This window comes from Culex quinquefasciatus, chromosome 1, assembly GCF_015732765.1.
Source record: "Culex quinquefasciatus strain JHB chromosome 1, VPISU_Cqui_1.0_pri_paternal, whole genome shotgun sequence".
Lineage (NCBI taxonomy): Eukaryota > Metazoa > Arthropoda > Insecta > Diptera > Culicidae > Culex > Culex quinquefasciatus.
Window position 1 is genome coordinate 10877904 of NC_051861.1, and position 25227 is coordinate 10903130.

Consider the following 25227-nt stretch of genomic DNA (forward strand, 5'->3'; position numbering starts at 1 on the left):
TTTCCATGCAGTGAGGGCTATAATTTCCGCTTGACTAGTCGTTTACGTTTTGTGTGCCTCATTTGTGACCATTTAGAATAAAGTCGTGCTGAAGCAGATGTACCCTACTCTGCTGCACGCAACCACCACCGCCTGCAAGGCCAACAGCGATCGGCCATTATGGTTTGGCATCTGACAGGGGCCGCGCCATAATGGCGCGCACCTTTTTTTATAGCATCGCCCAATTTTGAGCAAAACACAGCAAAGAAAGTGCATAATTAACCATTTTTAAGCACTACTGAATCGACTGTTCCAGTTCGGAATGCGAACTCTGGAACCTGTGCGGGCCAGTTCGCGAAAGGTTGATTTTCAAGTTTTACTTTGGCGACCTTTTGCGTACAAAAAAAGTGCTTACTTCCTCCCCGCTCCGATTCGTCGGACCACCCCTCGTGGTCAGTGTGGTGAGTGATTATAAATTTATATTTCGTTTTGCCTTTTTGGCTTTAGCACGACCGCGGTTCCCCCTCCTCATGCACGTCGCTCTTCAGCCGTAAAATTGTGGTGAAAGATTTTATTTTTAACTGGCTGTGAAGATGCAACTTTTAGCGCCATAAAATGCACCCCTCGTCGTTTGACAGGTTGCGATCTCCATTATGGCAACGACTTCAAAGGTAATTTTTGTATGTCAATTCAGGTGTTTATTTATTTATTTATTTTTTTTTTTCATTAGCGGATACGTTTCGCAATCAACCGTAACAAACAATTGACCGTTTGTTTTGATCAAAACAGTGTGCGGCTTGTTGTTTTTTTCACATTTGAGGATGAGTTTCACTTAAAAGCTCTCGTGAAATGCTTTGGAGTTGTCCAGGGGTGATTTACCTATTTTCGTCACAACTTATGAAAATCTCACATAAACTGTGTTTTTGAGAGCGAACAAACTCGAAACTATTTTCAAGGACAAATATCGCTGACCTGCCCCTTTCCTCTTCCACACATTTATTTATAACAGGTCGCAAAGGCAAAAATGATGGTCAGTGGCACTTTCTTTCGTAACCAATATATTTTTTCGTTCCTACCCCCGATCTCTTTCTCTTCGCGGTTTGTTATGCGCTTTTTTCCACCCCAAAATCAAGGTGTGGAAAAGCACACAAAAAAAAGCTTTTGTAACACTTTTACACCGAACCGGACCGACGACCAGAGGTCGATGACATCCGCCCGATCTCGGCCACCAACCAGAAGCATCTGCAGATCAGGGTTAAGCCACCGTTGTGGGAAAATTAGGCGTTGCGTCATGGATATAATATGGCACGCGATCACTGGAGGTCAGTGACCGTATAAGTAAGAGGTGACAGTTTGGGACTGTACCATAATGGCGGGCGAGTGCCATAATTTGACAATTTGGAACCAAATTAGATTTGGAGCAAAATGATTCCTTGAAAACACGAGAGCTTCTATCAGTTAATCAGATACATCCTAATGAGTTGGTAAACATAATAAATCATGGATTTATATCAACAAAAAAAAAATACATTTAAGTCGCAAATAAAATTCATGAGTCGTATATTTAAAGTATTTTCGTTTTTTCGAGTTAAAAAAATTGTAGGCCTGGTGAAAAAAAAAATGAATAACATAAACATTAAGAGATCCTCGTCAGTGAGCGCTGTGTCTGCTGAAAGAATTCTGATGGAAACAAAGGGCTGTCACAGTCCTTGCGAAATATGTTTGCTTGACATTGGGCGGTCAGCCTAAAAATCCAGCTATAAGTCGCATGATGAACAACTTTTGCGAAAACGAGAAGGCAGAATTCTGATGCAAACCAACCAAATTGTGGAGGATTTGAATGCGTTGGAAATTTTGTTTTTAGCAATATTAAAACAATGCAAAAGGACCGAAGCAGAAGTGTAAACAAAGAGTCTATCTTGCTCATTCAGAATGTAAACATCAACTGACATGAGCAGGATAGACTCTTTGTTTACACTTCGGCTTCGGTCCTTTTGCATTGTTTTGCTAGATTTCACATAACACATTAAATCAATAAACAATTTAAATTTAAGAAATCCTCAGACGTGAACAGACTGAAATTGAATCTTTTAAAGCTATCAACAATGTCTATAAATTACGTAGTTGACAAGCAAAAGGACGATAAATTTATAAAATATGCTGAAACCTCGTTGGTTGGTGGTACCCTATTGTTGTCAAACGAACGGGTTCACTTTTTAGTTTGACATCCTCTATTAGGTTTTACGCCGACTCGATTTTGAGGTTAGAAGGAGTGCACTATTTACATGAACTTAGCACAGTTCGATGCGGTCGTCGATTTTGTTCGGGGAAATTCGTCAACAATCGACGAAGACCATGTAAACAGTGCACACGAGCTGTCAAATGACGTCACGGTGTAAAACCTAATAAAGTTATCTACAGTGAGTCAAATATTTATTCGTACCAACCCAACCCCCCCCCCCTCCCCCTCTCCCCTACAGAAAATGTTTGCGATATAAAAGTACGTAAAATTCGACTAATGTGCCATGTTTTAAACATCAATCGACGCGGAAAATGTCCTCTTTAAGACACTGTCATTGGATTTGCAAAAAAAAACTTTTTCTTAAAAAATACAAAAATAGTTTACTGAAAAAAGTCAAAAAAAGAGGTCAGATTGAGGTTTGAGATTTCCAAAAAAGTGTCCACGTGGTTTGTTGATGGTCCCTTTTCCGAAAATGCTCATTCTTACCTTCTCATAGGCTTAAGGCTAGTCTGCAGATCGGAAGGAAAGGGGTCAAGAAACAGCTTTACGAACAGCAGAACAAAGGAGAGGGAACGTTTTCTTGGGACTTTTCTTCACCCTCTCTGACTTGCTCGCGCTGCCGCTGCTTCCCATTTGAAATTTTTCTTGACCGGTTTCTTCCGAAGTGCATACCTTACATTAACCTTTACTTTCACGAATCTTTACGTAAATTTCATGCACACTGTTATTTCACTACAATTTCACTTGAAAATATTTTGTACTAAAATCTAATTCTATATCAGTTAATAATTACAAAACATTTTGTTTCCACTAGCCCATGCCATCCGATTTTCGATTCACACGCGCCAAATTTGTGCACCCTTACCAGAAATCATGATTTTTTGAGTTCCAAATCCCACTTTTCATACGAATTTTTCAGTTCAACCCATATAACCATTTTTATGGTTGTAGTACCTGAACTCAAAAAATCGTATGAAAAGTGGGATTTGGAACTCAAAAAATCATGATTTTTGGTAAGGGTGTGAGCACTCTCATTCGCCGAGTCACTCATTGCACTGTCAAAATAATTGCTTGAGAAAGGGCTATTATTTACTGTTTTTTAAGCGGTATATGTACGCACTTCGGAAGAAACGGGTAAAGAAAAAATTCAAATCCCGAGCTTTTTTTAAAAAAAAGGACCAATAAACTATTGTCTTTCATATGTTTATAGGACCTAATCAAAAAAACTCTAAAAATGGGCAGCAGCGGCAACGAAAGGAAGCCAGAGAGGGTGAAGAAAAGCCCCAAGAAATCGGTCTCCCTCCTCTTGCAGTCCTCTTACAAAATAAACATATCTGTGGGTTTAAAAAAAGGTCCAATTTGCCAACTTTTAATTTCTTGCCGTTTTGTGTTTTTGAAACCGCTTTTAAAAAGCCCAAACCCCAAAAAGCAAAAAAAAAAAGACTCATGATAATAATATTGTATTTTACCCAATTCGGTATAGTTTTATGCGAATCGTGCATAACCTTCACTCACCTAGCTGTCAAAAAAGAGTGCCCCGTTTTGGTGCTGTGCGGCAGCTGCTGTTGAACCGAAAGTTTTTTCGCGAAATTTGGTGCAAAATCGTCTGGATTTTCCGGGAACAGAACACATTTGGCGGCCGGAACCAAATCTCCAGCGGGACCGCACGTGGAAGTTCATGTACGTATCGATAAATAGCGATTAAAGCACTTGTTTTTCCCGTTCTGAAGAGCTGTGCGAGTGACCGATTTTGACATGTGAGTGGTTCGTTTGTTGAGTGAGTGACTTTGTTGACAAAGGCACCGAAAAAAAAGTTGTTATGAAAAATTTTAATTTAAAAAAAAAAATGATAATTTCAAAGATTTCAAAAAATGATGATTTCAAAGATTTAGTATCGTTTTGAACTTGACAAAACATACAGTGTAATCCTGTAATTCAATGATATTTTGTACTGTGCCAACTGAGTGCCGCGTGCAAATTCGCGTCCATCGTCGCGTGTATACTTTTACGACCTCGGTCGCGTATGCCGATTTTATGTTCTTACACCACGGTTTCGGCGATTTCCATGATCTCGCTCCGAGCGGCAGTAAATGTTCGCTTTTCTAGCCTGGCCGAATGGAGGCAGCAAGCAAAAAAAAAAACCCTCGTGGCATAGGTGAATGGCCATCAAGCTGAAAAGAAACTTATTTTACAGTGTGATGAGATTCTTGCGCTGTTTGGGGGGAGATTGTCTACCAGACTGGATAAATTCTAACTGGTAGTGGATAATATTATGAAGGCTCGTGATTTCTCATATGTATTCAGATCGGATTTGTCTCTAGATATGACAACGCGACCTTCCTCAATGACATGCTTGCGTGCGTGCGTTTTGGAAAATCTTGTTCTCATAATTACCATAAATGAGTAGTTTCCTTTAGTATAATGACTTAAAATGGTAAACATTTATTTACACACTACATCAAACTCAGGCCGACCGGGTGAGAGGCAACCACGCTTACCCCTACACCACGGGTCCCGGCATATCTCATAAATGCTGTTGACTAATAGAGAGCATTTCAATTCTGCCAAACGAAGTATGACTCAATCTCTTCAGTGTTCTGTTTCTGCGATAGCTTAAAAAAATATACAAATATACGGACCATCTTCCAGATTTCCTATTTTGTTCTTAACGAAAGTCTCTCTGATATCAAAATTCTAAAATCAATCGTGAGCGTCAGTATTTTCTTTCCTGTTGAGAACACTTTTCAGATCATCGTAAAGATCAAAAATAAAGACCGCAAGAAAAACTTATATTTCTCAACATTTACACAATCAACCAAACAAAAAAAAAGCTGTAGAAGGTTTGCTTGTAAAATCGTTTTCAATTGCAATCTCGATTTTGCATCTTAGGGCCAATACGCACCTCCCAAGAAAAGGGGTCAAGAAATGGTTTTACGAACAACAGAACAATGGAAAGGAAACGATTTCTTGGGGGTTTACTTTACCCTCTCTGGATTGCTTTTGCTACTGCAGCTGTCCATTTGAATTTTGGCCGGTTCCTTACCAAGTGCGTATACCGCATTAAACTTAACTTGTTTTTATTTTTTCGCCATATCTTTGATGTACATGCCTGTGTAAAGAAGAAAAATTGCTGATTTTAGTGATTTTGCAACAAATCGCAAAAAGCTTTCAACAAAGTGCACACCTCAAACTATAGCAGAAAAAAACTATCTAAGACACATTCCCTAGTTTGCAACTCTGGAGTTTTTTTTTTTTTTTTTTGAAAAGGTCCTATAAACCAAATTTTTATTTTTTGCTTTTTGGGTGTTTTTGAATGCCCCTGACTCAAGGCGGTTCTAAAAACACCCAAAAAGCAACAATTTAAAATTTGGTTTATATGTCCTTTTTTTTTTAAAAAAAACTCCAGAACTGTTCTAAAGTGTTCGAAAGCACCAAAGCGCAGTCGAGACATGAACTACTCTAACCTAGCGGGGTGAGGAGAGGTATGATCTTCAGTGTACAAATTTTTGGTGTGCTGTTATTATTTGCATTGGCGGAGAATTTCAAAGTTTAAAATTTATTTTTTATAAAACTTATACTAAAAAAAACTTATCTGACCGAAGCTATTTTCTGACATGATAAAAGGCATTAAATGGAGAGTGTTTTTAATCTTCTTCTTTCGTTGTCGCGTCATCCAAGAAATGACCGTCATCCAACCAATTTGTACACTTCAAGGAGGTTTGTTTTTAAATTTGTGGAAATCTCAGATGAGTTTTCAAAAAGCCGTAAGAGCCATCGTGACCTCTGACACTATTTTTTTTGTTTTTCTCGAATATGAAACAAAATTTCATTTATTTTAAGTTTGGGGCACTTGAAGGACAATACAATGAACAATCTCGAGCATTTTTGATATTAGTTTTTCGTAAGTAGGTCGAATACCGATGCAAAAAGGACTCTGTTTACCAATGGCTCTTACGGCTTTTTGAAAACTAATCCGAGAAATGTGCAGAAGATCATAAGTGCGTCATAAGATTATTTTGGTTTGCTTTTTAAATGGCCAGTTTTACGATTTTCATTTCACTGTCTAATGGAGTGGAGAGCGGTACAATATTGCCCTTACAGAGATAAATGTCTCAAGCCAACCTTTGATTTCTTAGCAGAGTGCGTACATTTTTCTTTGAATCGGTTATATTGTTCAATCTACATGACAAATTTCTACAAATCATTTTTTTCCCTTGGTGGTTTACTACTCAATTGTGCCGCTACAGCCAAAAAGCGAAAAAACTTTTTTTCCTGAAAAAAAAAACACCGGTGACCGATTTATCTCTGGCTCCAGATTTTGCACCATCTAAAGTTTTATAGCTGTTGGTCACTATCGCTAGTAGCAACCACTCACTAATGTCTTATTTTAACTATAATCTATTTCAAAGGTTATGTTACAACTTATTCCCTTCTCCTATGTACCAGTAAACTCTTACCCCGTTTGAGTTAGTTAGCTGTTTAAAGGTTTTTTTTTTTTTTTCAAAATTTGCCCCCAGTGCGCAGCAGGCTTAGCCGAATGGTTAAGCAGTCCGCTTTGTAAGCGGATGATCATGGGTTCAATTCCCATCTGCTCCAACCTTCCATCGGATGGGGAAGTAAAACGTCGGCACCGGCCTTGGTTGTTGTTAGGCCGTTAGGTGTGGAATAGGTGTGGGAATCGTCTCCCAGCCCGAACCCTAGGGTGAAAGGTTCCTTGGAGTAGAAAGAGCTTTAGTTGCCCTACCCGTTAAAGCCTTCGGGCTCAGAGCAAAATCGAGATTTTTACGTGTTTAGGCCAGTATGGAGATCGGAAGGAAAGGGGTCAAGGAACAGCTTCACGAACAGCAGAACAAAGGAGAGGGAGCGTTTTCTTGGGGCTTTTCTTCACCCTCTCTGGATTGCTTCCACTGCCGCTGCTGCCCATTTGAAATTTTTCTTGACCGATTCCTTCCGAATTTTGAATCCAAAAATTAGTGGTGCTCTGGAGTAATCATGGGCGTTAGAGGGTGAAGGCCTTCGGGCTCCTAGGTTCGAGTAGAAACTTACAATAAGACCACAAAAGACCTGGGGATCGTTAATGTGGATAGCTTGATTTTTTTTAACCACCTTCTATAATTATTATTTGCCTTTTTAGTTGAAACGATTGTGAAAAATACAGCCAAATTTAATTCTAGAAAGAATGATTTTTTTTTTCAAAACGTTGGAATAAGCACATAAAACAAGTAAAATTTCTAAAGTTTTACTCTACAATTCTCTAAAATTTAATAGAGCATAATTGGCAAAGGGAGCGCGTGGTTGTAAAAAATAATCGGAGTGAAAAGTGATTTTTTTTGTGTGAGCCTTTTGTTTCGCATTTTTGTCGTGAATTGTGTGCTGCGAGGAGAAGATAACCCTCTGAAAATGCAGCATCATCAGTGCATAATTGGAATAGGGAGCGCGTGGTCGTAAAAAATATTCGGAGTGAAAAGTGATTTTTTGTGATTTTCAAAGCCCTTCCTATATCATCTTTGATCGGAAGGCACAGCGTCGGGTGGATTGTGTTTAAATTTTTCGTATAAGGTTTTATTTTTTGCGGTGAAAAAGCCATTTCTATATAATGATCGAAAGACGCACTGACAATTTGGATCGTTGAGTTAATAGTGGAGCAAAATAACTGTGTGTGAGTGATTTTGTGTGTTAACCAGAAAGACCTTCCCATAGCATCGTTGCTCGGAAGGCTTGCCGACGGGTCTGTTATGAAAGTCCTCCCCATAGCGTCGTAGCTCGGGAGGCATCGAAAAGCCAATACCTTATCCTACTAACCCAAAAAAAAAAATTAATCACGTGATGCTTGTAGGAGATGCTGTGGATTCAACGGTCTCAAGCGGTATCAACAAGTATATAGCGAAAAACTATGTGCTTGATGAGTATGCAATTTCAACTATCGGACTAACATTCCTCCCTTTCGTTGAACTGCAGGCTTCTTGGGAGGGCGCCGGTATTGACTAATAAAGTAGGGATCTTCAGAGGTTAAACAGTGAACGGATGTTTAGAACGGATCATTTTTGATTCATTGTTTAACTTCAGCTGATCTGTCAATAACAGAGTAGCAGCTCTTGGCAGTCAACCATGCTCATGCTACAATTCTCTAAAACATAAAGAGTCCTTCTTTTCAGTGTTTTTTTAATGATTAAAAATTAGTAGAAAAAATATTTTTGGAGAATTTTTCAATTCAAAATACAAAGAAAATTTAACTGCGAAAACGTTTAAAAAAAATCTCAACAACTGGTTTGAGACGTTCAACGCAAAACCATTTCTTACCGTGCCAGCGCTGTCACGCGCGTGAGCACCCTCGAGCTGTCAAAAGGAACGCGCCCGCGTGAGTGACCTCTGGCGCGCCGTCCGTCACCCGCGTCACTCACGTCACACACAGCCACAAAAGTTTTGACAGCTCGCGGAGGAGGAAAATTTTCCAAAATCGAACGTCGTCAACATTTTTGGCAAAATTTGCCCCCACGCGCGTCCCAAAATGGAGTGAATTCGCGACCGCCCGGTGCAGTACAGGTCCGCGCAGCGTTCTACAGTGGATTCCGGCCGCGTCGTGACCGCGCCCGTCCGTCGCGAGCGATTCTTGTTTGGCCCGAGCTAGCGCGGTGCTGGTGGAGTAGAGGGGGTGTGAAAAGGGGGTAAGGGAGTGGAAAGCAGGCAGGCAGGAGTGGTCCAGGGACGGAATCGTAACAGTGCCCGACAACAGACGGGGTTTGGCTGGGCGATAACAATCGGAACCGATCCGTGGTTGGTCTGGCCGTTGTCGACGGAACAGTTTTGGTGAGGATTCAGGAATGCTGGTTTTGGCATTTGCATTTTATCGATTGTTTTTGTTTCGTGTGTTTGAGAAGGGAAGTTTCTTCCAGGAGAGGGATTGCGACTAGTCACTGTTACTTGGGTAATTGTTTCAATTACTCAATACCTTTGTTGTTGTTGCTGCAATTTTTGTAACATTCAAAGTTGTTGCGTTTGTACTCAAATTTTAACAATTGAATATAAAGGCAGCTTGTTACACCTATTTAAAAACTAAACTTCTCCGGTTACAACAAGTTACAACCTTTGTTCGGTACCACACAAGCAAGCTTCAAAGAACAGAGCCTCAAATTGCGCTGATAATTGCACAGATTCATTGTTTTTTGCCCTTTACCTCAATGCTCTAGTACGTACAAGCCCACATTTTTGCTGACAATTCAGCTCGTTCTGGTGTGCTCACCAGGCCGTGATTGCACGATTCTCCAGTTGCCGCTTGCCACTGGGAACTCTTGCGCGTAGAGCGCACTGCTGAATCAAGAGTAGCGTGTTTTTTTTTTGCATTTATTTAAGTAGCTATTTCTGCTGTGCGCGTCGTCGTCCACACTCTCTAGGGTTTGTGTGGTCGGCGTTTGCTCGCACTCGCTGTTGATTCTGGGAAGGAAAAAGTTCTTCTAGATGATGGTGGGAAAGGAGAAATTTTAGTTACGCTCGATTGGGTGTTTGTAAGAAGGGTTGAATGTGGCTCAAACAATTAAAAAATCATGACCTTAGAGATCGTGTTCCAGAGAATAACTTAGCCAAAGAGTAAGAAGATATTCGTCCACTCTAAAGAATGTCACATGTTTTTTGATTTTTAGACTTAATTCCGTTGATTAAGTGATCTTGTGAAACTTTCTAAAGTTTCGTTTTACGAAAAAATGTGAATTCGAGAAAAACGGGATGTCCATATATCCTACCTTCGCTCTTGATTCTGTGAAATGTGATCCGTTCACAGAAACATTGTCTCTGCGGTTAAGGCAACGCAGTAGGCCTGGCCGCTTTATTGATTGTGTTACATTTTAAGGGATTCTTGGATGTACAGTTATTCCGAAAATTCATCGATTTTGTATTTTCCTATGTCAAAAGAAGCAATTTTGCACTATTCGAAAATTTATTTCTTCTTATCGATTCGGCATCGGCAACGGTATGTCCACGCACCCTTCCTCCCCTGTAGATTCTGTGAAATGTGATTCGTCCGCAGAGAGGAGTAAATGCAACGCAGCAGGTCTGGCCGCATTAAGGAGTGTAATACAGCTCGGGGATGCTCGAATGTACTGCAAACAATAATATTGACAAAAAAGAGCATGGCGCGTAATCTAACCATATCTTCTTACAGGATCCTTTGTTCGGACTGACTGTTCGAATTTTGGATGATTTTAGCGTGACGTAATTTATGGATGAAGTCTCATGGATTTAAGCTCTCTTGGGCGCATTTGAAAGGGGATATGCTGAACCTGAACCAGTTCCATACCAAATTTCAATTTATCCATTTTTTAGGGGACTCGGAATATGTTTTCACCTGATCAGGTTGTTTTCAAATAAAAATTCGGTGGAGAATTGAAATGTTCAATTCGTTAATTTATCCAAAAAAAAAAAAAAATAAATTTTTCGCCAAATTCCAAAACTATTTCTTTGGCATTTTATTTAGTTTTTTTTTTCTCCATATCATAATCCAGACCATAATCAAGCTTCTGAAAAAAAATTGACCTCAATTGGATTTACCGTTCAGATTTTAGACCTAGGGCGTCCAATTTTCCCGGGTTTCGAAATTCCCGGGAAACGGGAAAAATATTTTCGGAATCCCGGGAAATGTTTGGACCAGTCATAAAATCTATGTTTTTTACCATATTGGTTATGTTTTTCAAGCTTAAAATCATAGAATTAACTCAATATTATTAATTGATGATAGTCTACAATTCAATCTCAACAAGGATGAACATTTTTAGATAGTTTACAAAAAATTAAACATTTTTTTCCGTGTTATGGTTTGATTTTTATATGAACCACAATTTTCAATTCAATGTGATTAAAATAAATATGTTATTTCTTTATGTATTTTAATTTCTTTTATGTATTTTTTTATATAGAAAAGCTTATTTTCTTTAAATGTCCAAAAATAACAAGAAGCGACAACATTATTTGTGATACCAGTCAATGTATAATTTTAGATAAGTTTTAAATTATGTTTTATCATCTTTACGTTACTAGCACCAACTGGGGCAAATCGGGACTACAGTATGAATAGGCACAAGAGATTTTTGAGCAATAAATTTGGAAATCAGCAGGCTTCACTGAACACCAAGATCTGGTGCGCCGTGGTGCGGTTTTCGTGTCACTCTAGAAACCAAACCCAGCTGTTTATTGTCACACCAAAGCAACTGTACCGAAAGCACCTTGGTACACCACCGGTGCACCCAAATTGTATACCATGGATGCAACTCAACATATGGTTGATCCAAGTAAACCGGAGGCGACATTGTTTTGATTGAGGTTTGTCAGCCATCATTCACAACTTCAGGATGGCCTGACGGTTGTTGTCTCCGTCTTTTAACCACGAGGTTCCTGGTTCAATCCTGAGTACAAATCTGGAGTTTTTTTTGAAAAGGTCCAATAAACCAAATTTTCGGTTTTTGCTTTTTGGGTGTTTTTTGATACCCCTGACTCAAGGCGGATTCAAAAACACCCAAAAAGCAAAAACTGGAAATTTGGTTTATTGGACCTTTTCAAAAAAAAAACTCCAGAAATATTTTTGAGGTTTTTTTTTCAATATTTGCTGTCAAAATTACTGATTTTATGCATTTTTTAAGTAACTTCTTCTAACCTGCGACGCTTTAGTCAAAGTGTTAGAAAATTGAATGGATTTTTGTTGTGGAATAGAGAAAACGTTAAATATTATGCAGGTAGGTTTAAGTGAAAATGCCTATTCCAGGATTATATGCACGAGAAGTTAAAGTTTATATTTAATGACACTACGAAATTCTAATCCTAAAGAATTATTCTAAACAAATAAAAATCATTTAAATAATAAAATAATAACTGTTGAGATTCGAACCAAGAACCTTTAAAATACTAATGCAGTGCCTTAGACAACCACACCATTTAGAACTGTTGACTTCGACTGGCCTGCTAGGCATCAAGAGTTCCAAACTTATCCCGTGTGGTAGGCGCAGAAACCATGTCAGTTTTGTGTACCCAATCCACACCGCCGTCACACCAAACTTCGGTTTTGGTGCACCGATCAAGCTACCGAGTTGTGTCGGGTTTGGGTCGTGACGAGAAATGGTGCGCATAGAAAAACCGGTATCATAGCAAACCGTTGTCGCACCCGTCAAAAGGTAAGTCTGGAAATCAGTGTACTAATTGTTCTGTTCTGTTCCTGTTTTAACTGAAGTCAATATGCAAAAATGGCTAAAATAGCTGTCTTAACTCGATACATTTGTCCTAATTTGCACCAAATGCCGGTGTTTGATAAAAAAATTATTTAATTTGATATTTTTTTAAAATTTAAAATCATAGATTTACGTACATATAACACCCAGTCTTTTGAAAATAAATAAAATTGAATAGAAAATATTTAAAGCGCTAGGCATTTTGCGGATCTATAAATTAAATTTAAAAAAAATTCTCTTATAAGCCAAATGAATGCTGATATATGCCGAATACAAATTTTAATGCTTTAAAATTCTTATCGTACTCTGGTTCCTTGCGAGTGTCCTATTTTCTTACCTCCACGTTGGCTTGGTTTTCATGATGACCTAGCTGGTGGCCTGTGGAAACGGATCGTAAACCTTTGACCACCGCGGGTCAGAGTCAAGACGGCTAAGAGAAAGGGGCGCGACAATGTGGGAAAGGGAAGTAATTTGTGATTGTAGACGGTATTGTTTTGATTCGCAGTATGTTGAGTCAACTGCAGTGGATGTACCTGAAACATCGCACAACGGGGTTTCTCTTCTCTTCATTCACAGCTACCACCTATCTCCTATTTTTATTTTTGCTCTACTGGTTCCCACTTTTCCACAGATTCTTCTATTTAATATCATTTGATTTTGATTTTACTAACTTTTGATTCTCTTATATCAGAGGCGACTCGTGCCCGAATGAAGTACCTGTTCAATGTTAAAACATTTTTTAAAAGCTTTTTTCTTTCCAATGGCTTTTATTTTTACGTTTTATTATTTTTATGCTATTACAATTTTCTGTTTATGCAAATAATGAATTAAAATTATGATTAAGACTTTTTTGTTATTACTTATTCGGAAAGATAATTGATTTTCCTACAAAAAAAAATGTCGTGTAGAATGAACCATATAGTACCTGTGCTTCCCCTGAAACAAAAATGTAGCGTGACGGGACAACATCGTAAACCTGGACTTTAAATAGGCACACCAAGAAACAAATTGAAAAACGAATCTTTTGCTCCTTGGACTGAACAAATTGGTTGAAATTTGAGTTTTTGCTTTTTGCCTTATCTGGTCAATATTTTTGGCGTTTGAGGAAAGAAAACGTATTTAAAGAACATTGCAATTTTTAAATCATTGTAAAAATGAAATTTTTCATATAAAAATTCGAATTGGAAATTGAAAAAGTGACTTTTTGGTGTAGCTTCGCTAAGAATCGGTCTAATAATATATACAACTAGAGTGAACCGGGACTACAGTCTGAATAAATACAGTCGTTTTTGAAGCATTTAATGGCATCAAATCTTAAACTATTTCGGACTGATCCGCTTTAAATAGAACCATCCGAAAAATAAAATAACGATGATGGTTGAATCTACTCAGTAGCACAGCACCTTTGATATTTTGCAAAACAAGGTGCCTCAATCCCTTCCCTGATCTACTGTCATAATTCTTCTAATGTGTCCCGATTAACACAGTACTTTTTTCTTTCAATTGTTTCAATTCAATCTATCAATCACACTATCTAAACTTAACATTACATCACTTTCCAGTAGAGCAAGAATCCACTAGTAACCAAGAAGATCGAAGAGGTTCAACGCGCGCAGTTGAACATTCCAATTCTAAAAAAAAGCCATCACCAGTCTGCGCAAAACAGCCTGATGCCTAAAAGTGCGCCAAATATAGAGCAATATCTGTCGTGCTCTCGCGCTCTCTGATTTATTCATGCTCTCAACGTGCTGTCAACGCGCTGGCTTGTTTACCTTTTGCATGCAGCTCCCTCTGGAGAGCTGAGCGAGTTAAGTCGGCTGGGGGCTGGGGGTGGCATTTCGCTCTCTCCCAAAAATGCTGTCAGTTCACGCTCTCAGATTGAACCAGATTTACCAACACATCGATACTGCCGCTGCGTATGAATAGGAAGCTCTTTACATGTGTTGATTTTTTTCTGCATGGAGATTTTTTCCCCGACGTTCAAAGGGTCGGTGTTGAACGCGACGAGCATTTGCGCGTGGCCCGCTAGGCTGGCTCGTTTTAGTATTGGTGGGTTGTAAAGAGAGGTAAAGAGTAAAGGGTGGCGGGCCAAAGCTTTTTCGGTGCATGCAGCGCTGCTGGACATAGGGCGTTTAATTTGTTAACGTATATTCAAACAAAAATTGTAATTTTATGTTGCTGGTTTAAAAAGCACCACGGCACATAAATAAAAAAAAATATCCGCTTGAAATCGGCTACCTGTTCAATGAACAGGTTGAACAGGTGGACGAGTCGCCTCTGTCTTATATCTTTCAATTGTTTTCAATCTTCACCCTTTTTTCAAACTAGTGAGGTTTGAGCCCTTACTCAATTTATGGAATGGTTAAAGGATTAACACAAATATTACTATTGTATTTTTTGGTAAACTTTTATAACATGCTTAGGACCAAAAATTGTAACAAAACACCGCGACAAAAGAAATAGCAACAGATAAACAGACTCAACAATATAGGGAAGATTTCAGGAGAAAACAATACACAGTAAATAACAATAAGTTTTTGAATTCAAACTAAAAATAAAACAGTTTTTGCTTTAAAGAAAGTTGATAGGCACACTATAAATGGTTAGGCGCTTATACTTACATCAAACCCTACTTAATGTACCACCCCCGGCCGAGTTAAAATGCGTAACCGGAAAAGAAGGTGTGCATGCCTGGCACGAACACTCAAAGCGTGTTCTAGCGTGCTGCTCGTACTGACTCAGAGCAAGGGTGAGATGTAGGTGTAAGGGCAGTGCTTGTTCGTCGGGAACCTGGTGCATAAGATCGGTCAAGGCCCGTTCTTACACTGAAAATTGCGAATTGCGAATTTTTCTCCATATCATAATCCAGACCATACTCAAGCTTCTGGAACAAATTTGACGTCAATCGGATTTACCGTTCAGATTTTAAAACATTTCCATTTTGCCTTTCTTACTATTTGCTTTTGGCTCCGACTCAAAATCAAGCTTCGTAATCCAAACATTTCTCGAGAAATATTCATTCGAAAAATCTACAAAAAAAGCATGGACGATCGATTTTCGTCGCCTCGTCGGCAAGTTGTCAATTTGAGCTTCATATGCATGGCGCGAATAGAGTTTTTATACTAGCCCCTTTTTTACAAGTTGCTCTATCGATTGCTCGTTCATCACACATCGCCTACCATGATTATCTATGCTAAGCTTCAGTGAACGCAAACACGACGCATGCAGCTATCCGTTGTGAAGCGTCATGCTCATTCTTTTGCCTTTCGTCTTTTTCTTACTTATTCTCTAATCGTTCTCAGAGCGAACAGATTTCTGGTGAGAGTCCAAGCATCCCGTGCGCCAGTGACAACGTGTGTTAGTATTTTGGTTCATCGTACCAGCGCACCAAGACATCCCTGACTGAAAAGTCCGTCGGACGTCCGTCGTTTGTCGTCCGTGCAATCGTACGACGTCGCACGACAATGTCGTACAACTTTCGCGCGAATGTCATTCGTTTTTGCACCAAAATGTCGTATTTGTCGTGCGATCGATAATCGAAATTGTACGACATTGTCGTACGACATTTGACCGACGTCGCACGGTTTTGTTATTTAGGATGTCGCGCCTTTGTCGTGTGCTGTCATTTTGGATTTTTAGGTTATGTTTCAAATAAAAATAATTGTTTTAGAGCATTTTTGATTATTTTCATTTATTATGATTATTTTACAATCGATTAGCATGTTGATTGTTGAATTAATCTCACCATCTCTTTACTCGAAATTTGTTTGACGCTCCAAGTTGAATTTGGTCGGTTTCTGCTAAGTTGGCCGGCGGGTTGAAGAAGGTGCTCCGTAGGTTCTGATCTTGTCATGCAGCTTGACCGGATTGTTTTTGTCAGCGACAATAACAACAAAAACAAAAAAAAGTCCGGGTCAATAGCCGATGATTCCACCTCGTCCGCAACGTTGGTCACTCGCAGTGAAAACAGAGTTGTCTTACTACGGATACGGAGTATCCTTTTCGGCCGATCTGCAAAATTTTCACTTCGTTTTCTCGGTCAATTTCCTCCATCGGAGGCTCCGAGCTCACGCCGAAACTGGTGACTTGCGAATTGCGGTACTTCTTTCTGTCTTGCGGTTCCTGGGTCATGGCGTTGTCGTTCTGGAACTCGTTCAGGATGCGAATTTGGTGCAGAACCGGCGGCTGTGTGGGTGGAAGACATTTCTTGCCGGTGAAACCGCTGTTGAGATCTTCGGCACGCAGTGGAACCAACATTCGAACTGTTTGGAGAAAGAAACTTTTTTTTAACATGAAATTTTTACCAAATAAGCCATTTTTACCTGAATCGTCTTGGATTGCCTAAAGCGCTTCTGATTCAAGATCGGGAAGTTGGCCGGCTTTATTATACACAGGTGGCGTTTGCACGTCTCAATCTCCAGAATCGAAAGCAACGGAATGTTCAAGTTCTTGGCCTTCTGGTAGGTCACCCGGATCAGCCCGTATCCGAATATGACGTGTATCTTGCCCATCCTTGTACTGCCTACGTTGGTTGACCCTCGCGCCGAGTGATGCCACCACGTCCATGATGCTGTCGCTGCAATTATCCACGATGGAATGCACCTTACCCACTTAACCTCCGGCCATCACCTTTAGGATCGTTTTCTCCGTTGGATTAGGCCTCCTCGTGCTCCTCGTAGCCGACGGACTGTAAAGATCCTGATAAAGCCACGCCAACCTTGGATTTTTCTGAATGTCCGGCCCATTCGTTGGAGTCGTCCACCTCCACGAGCACAAAGTTGTCCTTCAGCTGGGAGTCAAAAACCCACTCCCTTGACCTCCTTCTCCTGGTGGTGGTTTCCGGAAAGGAATTTACAATTCGTTTTGAAGACGCAAGTGTCTATTAAAATCTTGCTCTTCTCTGACTTCACCGCATTAACGAACCGATTCTTTTTCAAAAACTTCTGACAAGACAGACTTTGCCGCTCTTCTGTTCATGAAACATGTTCGAACATGAATAAAACTTTCAAAGTGTTTGCGTCGACACGGTAAAGTCATCGAGCTGTCAAAAAATCGATGAGAAAAACCATGTCGGGCATCCCTGTTTGAAAAATGTCGCACGTCGTACGAGTTGTCGCACGGTTTTGATTTTACCGTTTCGATATCGATTGGTCGAAAGGACGACAAACGTACGACAAACACTCGACATGGCCGACGTTGTTTTTTCCATCGATTTACCTTCAATTCGACATCGATTATCGTCGACGCAAACAGTTTGACAGTTCTCTTCAGTTGAACTTGTTCGGACTTGATTGCAACCGAGTCGAACAAATTGTTGTTGGTTTTAGGCTTTGGGAGGATTTTGGCCAGTTTAAAGGTAAGTTGTGTTCTAGATTGAATTACTTTTTCTGCCGGAAAGTTCCGGCCGGAGTGGGCGACAACCGAATCAAATTGTCTGATATTCCAGATTGCGGTCTTCGTGGCAGTATAGGAGGAAGAGGAGGACGGGAAATATGGATTACTCGGTGAGCCATTCCGGAAGACGGGACGGGAAGGAACCAGTTTGCGATCGAGGAAGCCGTTAGTGTTTGGTGTTTTACTTTCCGCGGGAGGTTGCCTCCATATCTAATGGAACTGGTGAGTCATGTTTTAGAAACGATGGAGGAGGTGTGCTGGGAGTGCGATTGGACGATCGAAATTAAAAATTAGATGAACATCACAAATTCTTAACTTTTTAATCCAATAATGCTTAAAAAAAACTTCAACGCTGATTTGATTTGATAATTGTAAAATTAAATTATAAAGTTTTTCATTCTTAATTTAAAATTCTAGCATTCCAGAACTTAAGAATGCAAGAAATTGAAAATTCTAAATTCATTTAATTTCTTGATATTGTGCAAATTGTTAATATTCTTAAATTATACAATTCATTAATTTAAAATTCTCAAAGTCTTCAAATATAAAAAAAAAACTCTAAAATATGAAAATTTTAAAATTGACAATAATTTAAATATTAAAATTCCCTAATTCTTAAATACAAAATTTTTCAATTCATAAATACTAAAAATCTAACATTATAAAGTTCATAAATTCCCAAAACGTTAGTCGCACGAGTTGAAATTTTGAATTCTAAAATTCTAAAAATTATATGTTCTAAAATTCCAAAATTGTAAATTCTTAAAATGCTAAAATTCAAATAATTTATATTTTAAATAAAAATTATCAAAAATTCTATTTGTTATAAATTCTACGCATTTTTAAAATTAGTAAGTTTCTTAAAATTCTAAAAATAAAAAAAATATTTTTTTTTTTTGCACATCTTAAATTTTTGATTATTTTAAATAAAACAAATTTAAAAAATTCTAAAAATAAAAAGAAAATCAAAAAAAATACAAAAATTTAACAAAATATATTTTTGAAATTTTAAAAATGTTAAAGTTTTTATTTCTTTTAAATATTTTAAACTTTTAAAAATTCTTTTAAAAAATCTAAAAATTCTTAAATTTTAAAATTGGAAAAATTTAAAATCTATTAACCTTTGAAATTTTTTTTTGGTCTAATGAAAAATAGGAGTTAAAAATATCACGAAGTGAAGTAAATGATTTTGGTATTGAGGTACTCTCCAATTTTAATATTCAGAAAATTAGAATTTGAGAATTTTAGAATTTTAGAATTTTAGAATTTTAGAATTGTAGAATTTTAGAATTTTAGAATTTTAGAATTTTAGAATTTTAGAATTTTAGAATTTTAGAATTTTAGAATTTTAGAATTTTAGAATTTTAGAATTTTAGAATTTTAGAATTTTAGAATTTCAGAATTTTAGAATTTTAGAATTTTAGAATTTTAGAATTTTAGAATTTTAGAATTTTAGAATTTTAGAATTTTAGAATTTTAGAATTTTAGAATTTTAGAATTTTAGAATTTTAGAATTTTAGAATTTTAGAATTTTAGAATTTTAGAATTTTGGAATTTTAGAATTTTAGAATTTTAGAAATTTAGAATTTTAGAATTTGATGATGAGATGATGATGCTGAAATTTGTAAACGTTTGATCATTAAATATTTTTAGAATTCTCAAATTTGGTACAATTTTTAAATAATAATAATATTGTCGGATTTTTTAATTATTTGCAGTAATTTGAGTTTTTTACGTTTTTAAATTTAAATTTTTAAGATGTCTTCAATTAGAATTCTTTAAAAAAAAACAATGCGCCATGGGTTTTCTATGTACATAGGACATTTTGTAAAAGTAAGCGAGAATAAATAAATTTAGTTTTTCTTTTATAGTTACAAAATATTTGAATATTACATATTTGAAATTGTATTGTTTTGAAATTTTATTATTATTATTATTGAATTCTGAATTTAATTTATAAATTCTTGCCAATTGTTGATTGATGTTATATTTTTCAGGCAACAAACATATTCTGATCTGATCCTGCCGGAAACCATGCGTCCCCGTGTGGTCCCGCGTGGCTTCCGTAGAACCCAAGGAAGCAGCCTCTCGTACTCCGGTAAACATCAATCCGTCGGAGGTTCAAGATCGTCGCCAAGGTGTCGCATCCGGGTTTTGATCAGCGCGTCGAGGAGCAAAAGTCCAACACGGCCAAGATGCTGCCACGGCCGCCTCCAACATCCAAGCCGGAAGCTGCGGTCAAGGCAAATCCCGAAGGAAGCAAAGTTGGAGAAGAATCGGCGATCCGCAAGTGAAATTAAGTGAACAAGTAAATATTTTTGTGAAATTTTGACAGTTGAAATAAAAAAAAAGCAATAAAAACAAAACAACAGTTTTTTTCAACTGCAACATAACCTAAAAATCCGAAATGACAGCACACGACAATAGCACGACATTCTAAATAACAAAACCGTGCGACGTCGGTCGAATGTCGTACGACAATGTCGTACAATTTCGATCATCGATCGCACGACAAATACGACATTTTGGTGCAAAAACGTATGACATTCGCGCGAAAGTCGCACGACATTGTCGAGCGACGTCGTACAATTGCACGGACGACAAACGACAGACGTCTGACGGACTTTTCAGTCAGGGATGTCAAGTGTTTGTCGTCCGTTTGTCGTCCATTCGACCAATCGATATCGAAACGGTAAAATCAAAACCGTGCGACAACTCGTACGACGTGCGACATTTTTCAAACAGGGATGCGTCGGCTCGTCGGCTCGGTTTCGTGTCTGGCATGAACCCAGCGTATGAGCCGAGTGAGCCACGTTTGCGTTTGTCGTAGTGAAGACGCACAAAACGCTTGCTGGCTTGCTTATCAAAAGCTCTCAATTTTGCCTAACGCCTAAATGTCTCTTTAGTGAATTCCAGTAGGCGTTGTAAAGCTTTCAAGAACTTTTAGCTGCTTTCCCTTCACATCGTTTACGACACGGCAAAATCTCGGGTGTGAAAACACTTTCTGCTAGTCATTTTGAAACCACTTTTAACGCTTTTGTAAGAAAGGCTCTCCGGCCACGGCTCACGGAACTGCAACCTCTCGCCCCGCTGCGTGAAGTGCGGTGAAACACACCTCTCGGAGAAGTGTGCACTGCCGTAACAAGGCGGAGCAATTTCTGGCCCTCGGGAAGCTTATGATTAAGCACATCTACAATAGATAAAAAAAACTGTGATCTAGTTTTACCTTTTTCTATTTCTATCCCCTTTCCTTGTAATTTCAGTAAGTTTTTTTTTCCAATTTTTTTCTTACTCTTGGTAATCTATGGTGATAAGTAATAATCGTTCCAAAATGGATTGAGATTTAACATACAGCTGAAAGGAACTCCAAAACTCTGTTATGTACTGCGAATGAACAAATTGTAACATGATTATTCACTAATAAAACCGAATTGAATTGAATTGAAGAAAGGCTCTATCTCACCCCGGGTGGGATTAAATCGAATTTTAGCTTAAATGTGCAGTGTCGTTTAAATAGCCCAGTAAATTTTGCAGTTTTTCGAATACTAACATGCCTATTTTGTATTACCAGCCCGCAACAATATATAAAGCAATATTAAGTCTTGTATGGAAAAAATATAGGTTAAGGACGCATTAGACTATGACAGTTGCCTGCTTTGTTTGTTTGCAGAAACGTCAATCTGCATACATTTGGCTTTGTTTGCGAGTTTGGCAAACTGCCAAACACAAAAAGTGCGATGTTAGCCATAGTATAATAGCTCCTTAATGATGAAAATGGCTTCTTTGAGTGTGTTTTTTTTTGTTTGGATTTTTTGGGCAAGAAAAATAGAAAACATGAAAAATATTTGGGTAATATTAGTTGCAACATTATAGATTTGGACTTGATTTTCAAAAAAGTGCCTCCATGGTTTGTGGACGGTCCCCTAGAATGCATGCCATTGTAATTTTGGTAGTTTGGTTGCAAAACAGATGGGATTGATAAGGCTGGTACAAATTTTATGTTAAGTTTTTGTCCCCCCCCCCCTTCAAAGTTGGCTCAAAAAATCAGGGGGCAAAAAAAAAATTTTTTTTAAAACTCTAATATTTCAATGAAAATTTAAGTGCAATCAGTTGAAATTAATTTTGAATGCATTCCCTTGCGCTTAGAATCATTTTTAGCATGTTTCGGTTGATTTAAAAATCATTTGAATTTTTGAAAATTTTCGATGTTTATTATCGCAAAAAAATTTTTTTCGCAAAAAATTTGGTTTTCGTCAAATTTTACATTTTTTGAAAACCAATGATTTCAAAACAACTGAACTAGTGTAAAATGCATTTTAAAACAAGTTTTCCGTGCAAATGTTGAAACTATGGCTTGTTATTTCAATATTTTTATTTTTTTTTTTTGCCCCCTCGAACCCGGCCCGAGCCGAGGGACAAAAACTTTGAAAAATATTTGCATCGGCCTAAGAGGTTTTAGCTTAAATATGGTATTTTTTTTGGTTTTGATGAATACATTTAGAGCTCGTGCTGAAAAAATAATAATTTTGCAACTCATTTCATATAACACTATTTCGAGAATATAACAATGAAATTTACAGTTTTTTAGTCTACGTTTTAAAAATCAATAACTTTTCTGTTATATTTTTGTTACTCAACAGGGCTTCAGTTTGCGGCAAGGCATTGTCCCGCGCACCACCAGCAGCAACAACTAAAGCCCGGCACCTTTAATCAAACCCCAGAGGCTAGACACAGTTTGCCACAAACGCCATGTCGGTGCCGGCCCGATCCCAGGAAGATCCATACGCATTTACGGAGACGGCACCACTTCCGGCCAACACTTCCCTGTTCAAGCAGCAGCAGCAGCAGCAACCGGCGGCAACGGTGTCCGCCGCCAGCAGTCCCGTTGTGGCCACCACACCAACGTCGGTTCCGGTCATCCAGGCGGGGACGAGTTTGCTGGCGAACAACAGTGTCAACCGGTTGAACCATGTCGTGCAGCAGCAACAGCAACGGACGCTTCTGGGAACGACCGCGGCCAAGTTGGCACCGATCAAGGTCACGCTGGTGCAGTCACCGACGGGTGGAATTCTTGGAAAGGCACGCCTGAACGGGACCACGATCACGTCCAGCCCGCAGGGGACGGTGTTCCGGACGGTGACGGTCCCGCAGGCCACGACGATCGTGCAGCGGCCAATGGCGGCGAGTAGTTCGGGGGCGACACCAACAGTATTCACGAAACCCTTGCAGGTTCAAATATCGCCCCAACAGGCAGCGGCCGTCGCAGCGGCGGGCGGGAAGTTTACGGCTCGAAGGATTTTGGCCAGCAAATCACCGAACGTTTCACCGGTGACGGCTACGGCAGTGAGTGGGTCGGCACACCCAACTGGCGGAATTCAGACGGTTCGTATCGTGAAGACCAGCCCGGCCAATGTGCTGCAGACGGTGGGCGCTGGAAGGACGACGGCCATCACTGCGGCGGATGGGACTCGCAGATTCATCAGTCATTCCGGGGCTGCCAGCTTGCTCGGTTCGCCCGTCGTGGTCACTACGTCCGTGGCACCTGGGGCGACCACTTCTCAACAACAACATCAACAACAACAACTACCCCAGAGTCAGCAGCAGTCGTCGCCGCAGCAACTGCCCACCATCTCTCCGACCAAGATCCGGCTGATTCAGCCGCAACCTCAGGGCAAGATATTCCTGCACACCCCGAACAGCAGCAACTCGCTGGCTGCGGCCACCCACATCTCAAACCCAATCAGCATCGCCGCCCTGCGTAACAGTCTAGCCAAGCAGAACCCGTCGTTGCTGAACAAGATCGTCGTCCAGCAACAGCAAAATCAACAACAACAGTCACCGCAACAGGTCCAGATTGCCGTATCCGGTGGGAGCGCTGGTTCGCCGTCCACCAGCAATGGTCTTCCCACGGTGCGAATGATTCCGACCTCGACGGCGGTGACCGCAATCAACATCCGGCGGGCCGTGTCGGCAGCAACGACGGCCACATCAACAGTCGCCGCCCAACCGAAACGCCAAATGAGTCTCGAAACGGGCACCACAACCGTGATGGTCCCAACCATGGCCAGGCCGGTAACGTCGTCATCGGCGTCGCCCGCACCCGTCGTGGTCAAACAAGTCAAGGTCATTCCTGCCTCATCCCCGCAGCAAACGTCTCCGGCCACCAATCGCCCTCCAACGATTCAAATCCCGCAAACCTTGCTCCAACAGCGCGCCAAAACCCCGACTCAGTCGATCCTGAAACCGCAGCCACCTCGCCCACAACTTCAGCCCACGGCCGTGGCCACGGTCAAAGCGCCCCAAAAGCTTGTGATCGCAGCCCCGAAAACGGCCCAACAGCAACACCAACAACAACAGCTCCACCCTCAGCAGGTCATGGTGCTGGCTTCGCCGAAATCCCTCGGCGGAACAGGTCAACAGCAGCAGCAAGTCATGGTCGTAACGGCGCCCAAGGGACTCGGCGGCCACCAACAGCATCAGGTCGTAGTTCTTGCACCCTTCAAACCAGGTCAACTCACGGCGGTCAATCGTCAACCGCAGCAGCTGGTGGCCACGTCGTTGATGAAGCAGATTCAGCAGCAACAACAGCAGCAGATCTTGACCAATTCCGTCGTGAAAACGATTCAGAAGGTACAACAACAGCCGCAGCAAATCGTAACGTCACCAAAACCACTCCAACAGCCACAGGTTGTGACCACCTCCCCGGTTGTCAAACAAGTCGTGCAGAACCAGGTCGTGACGAAGCCCACTCCACTGCAGCAGCAGCAGCAGCAGCAAGTCTTGGCGAGTTCCGTCGCGAAAACGCTTCAGCAGCGTCAGTTTGTCGCTACTTCGGTCGCTAAACCGATCCAACAGCAGCAGCAGCAGCCGGTCGTGGTCACTTCCGTAGCCAAACCGACCCAGCAACCGCAACAGGTCGTGAAGCAGCCCGTGCAGCAGGTCGTGATAAACGCTGCCCCGAAACCATCACCACCACCACCACCTCAACAACAACCACTGGCGACAAAGCCTCAGCAACAGTTTGTGGTTGTTCCGCCGCCCAAACCGGTTCCACAACCAACGTCCCCGCCGCAGCAGCAGCAACCCCAAACGCCTCAGTCGAGCCCGGTGGCAATCGCTTCGACTCCGCCTCCTCCCGCGCCCACACCTCCGGTTACGGTTAGTAGAAACGTTTTTTTGCCTTAGAAAAATTATATTCAACTGAACCTAGCAGCTTGATGGCGCTTGATAGTTCCGTAAGAGGGCACTCAATTACTGAGCTGTATGAAACTCAATCAACTACTACCATTTCAAAATTTTGAATTGTTTGAATATTAAATTGTTGAATTTAAAAAAATACTACTTAAAATGAAATGTTAAAAATAACAAACATAATAATTATAGAAACATAAAATTCAACAATGC

At 40.0% G+C, this 25227-nt stretch overlaps 1 protein-coding gene and 1 long non-coding RNA gene across 5 annotated transcripts in view; both read left to right on the plus strand.

Annotated features, from left to right (window-relative positions):
• LOC119765297 lies at positions 1 to 1505 on the plus strand. The gene is made up of 2 exons (XR_005276628.1): positions 1 to 650; positions 710 to 1505. It is a non-coding gene; the product is annotated as an uncharacterized LOC119765297 (long non-coding RNA).
• Positions 1506 to 3742: 2237 nt separating this feature from the next.
• LOC6033959 (mucin-2) overlaps positions 3743 to 25227 on the plus strand; it is a 28622-nt gene continuing 7137 nt past the window's right edge. For 2 of the 4 annotated variants that reach the window (XM_038248880.1, XM_038248882.1), the window contains exons 1-2: positions 8617 to 9028; positions 22464 to 24981. In XM_038248880.1, coding sequence (XP_038104808.1) covers positions 22573 to 24981 — 2409 coding nt within the window. In that variant the 5' untranslated portion in view covers positions 8617 to 9028; positions 22464 to 22572. Of the gene's footprint in view, positions 3902 to 8616; positions 9029 to 22463; positions 24982 to 25227 lie in introns of those variants that run through there. The other 2 variants (XM_001844296.2, XM_038248881.1) reach the window with 2 other exon arrangements.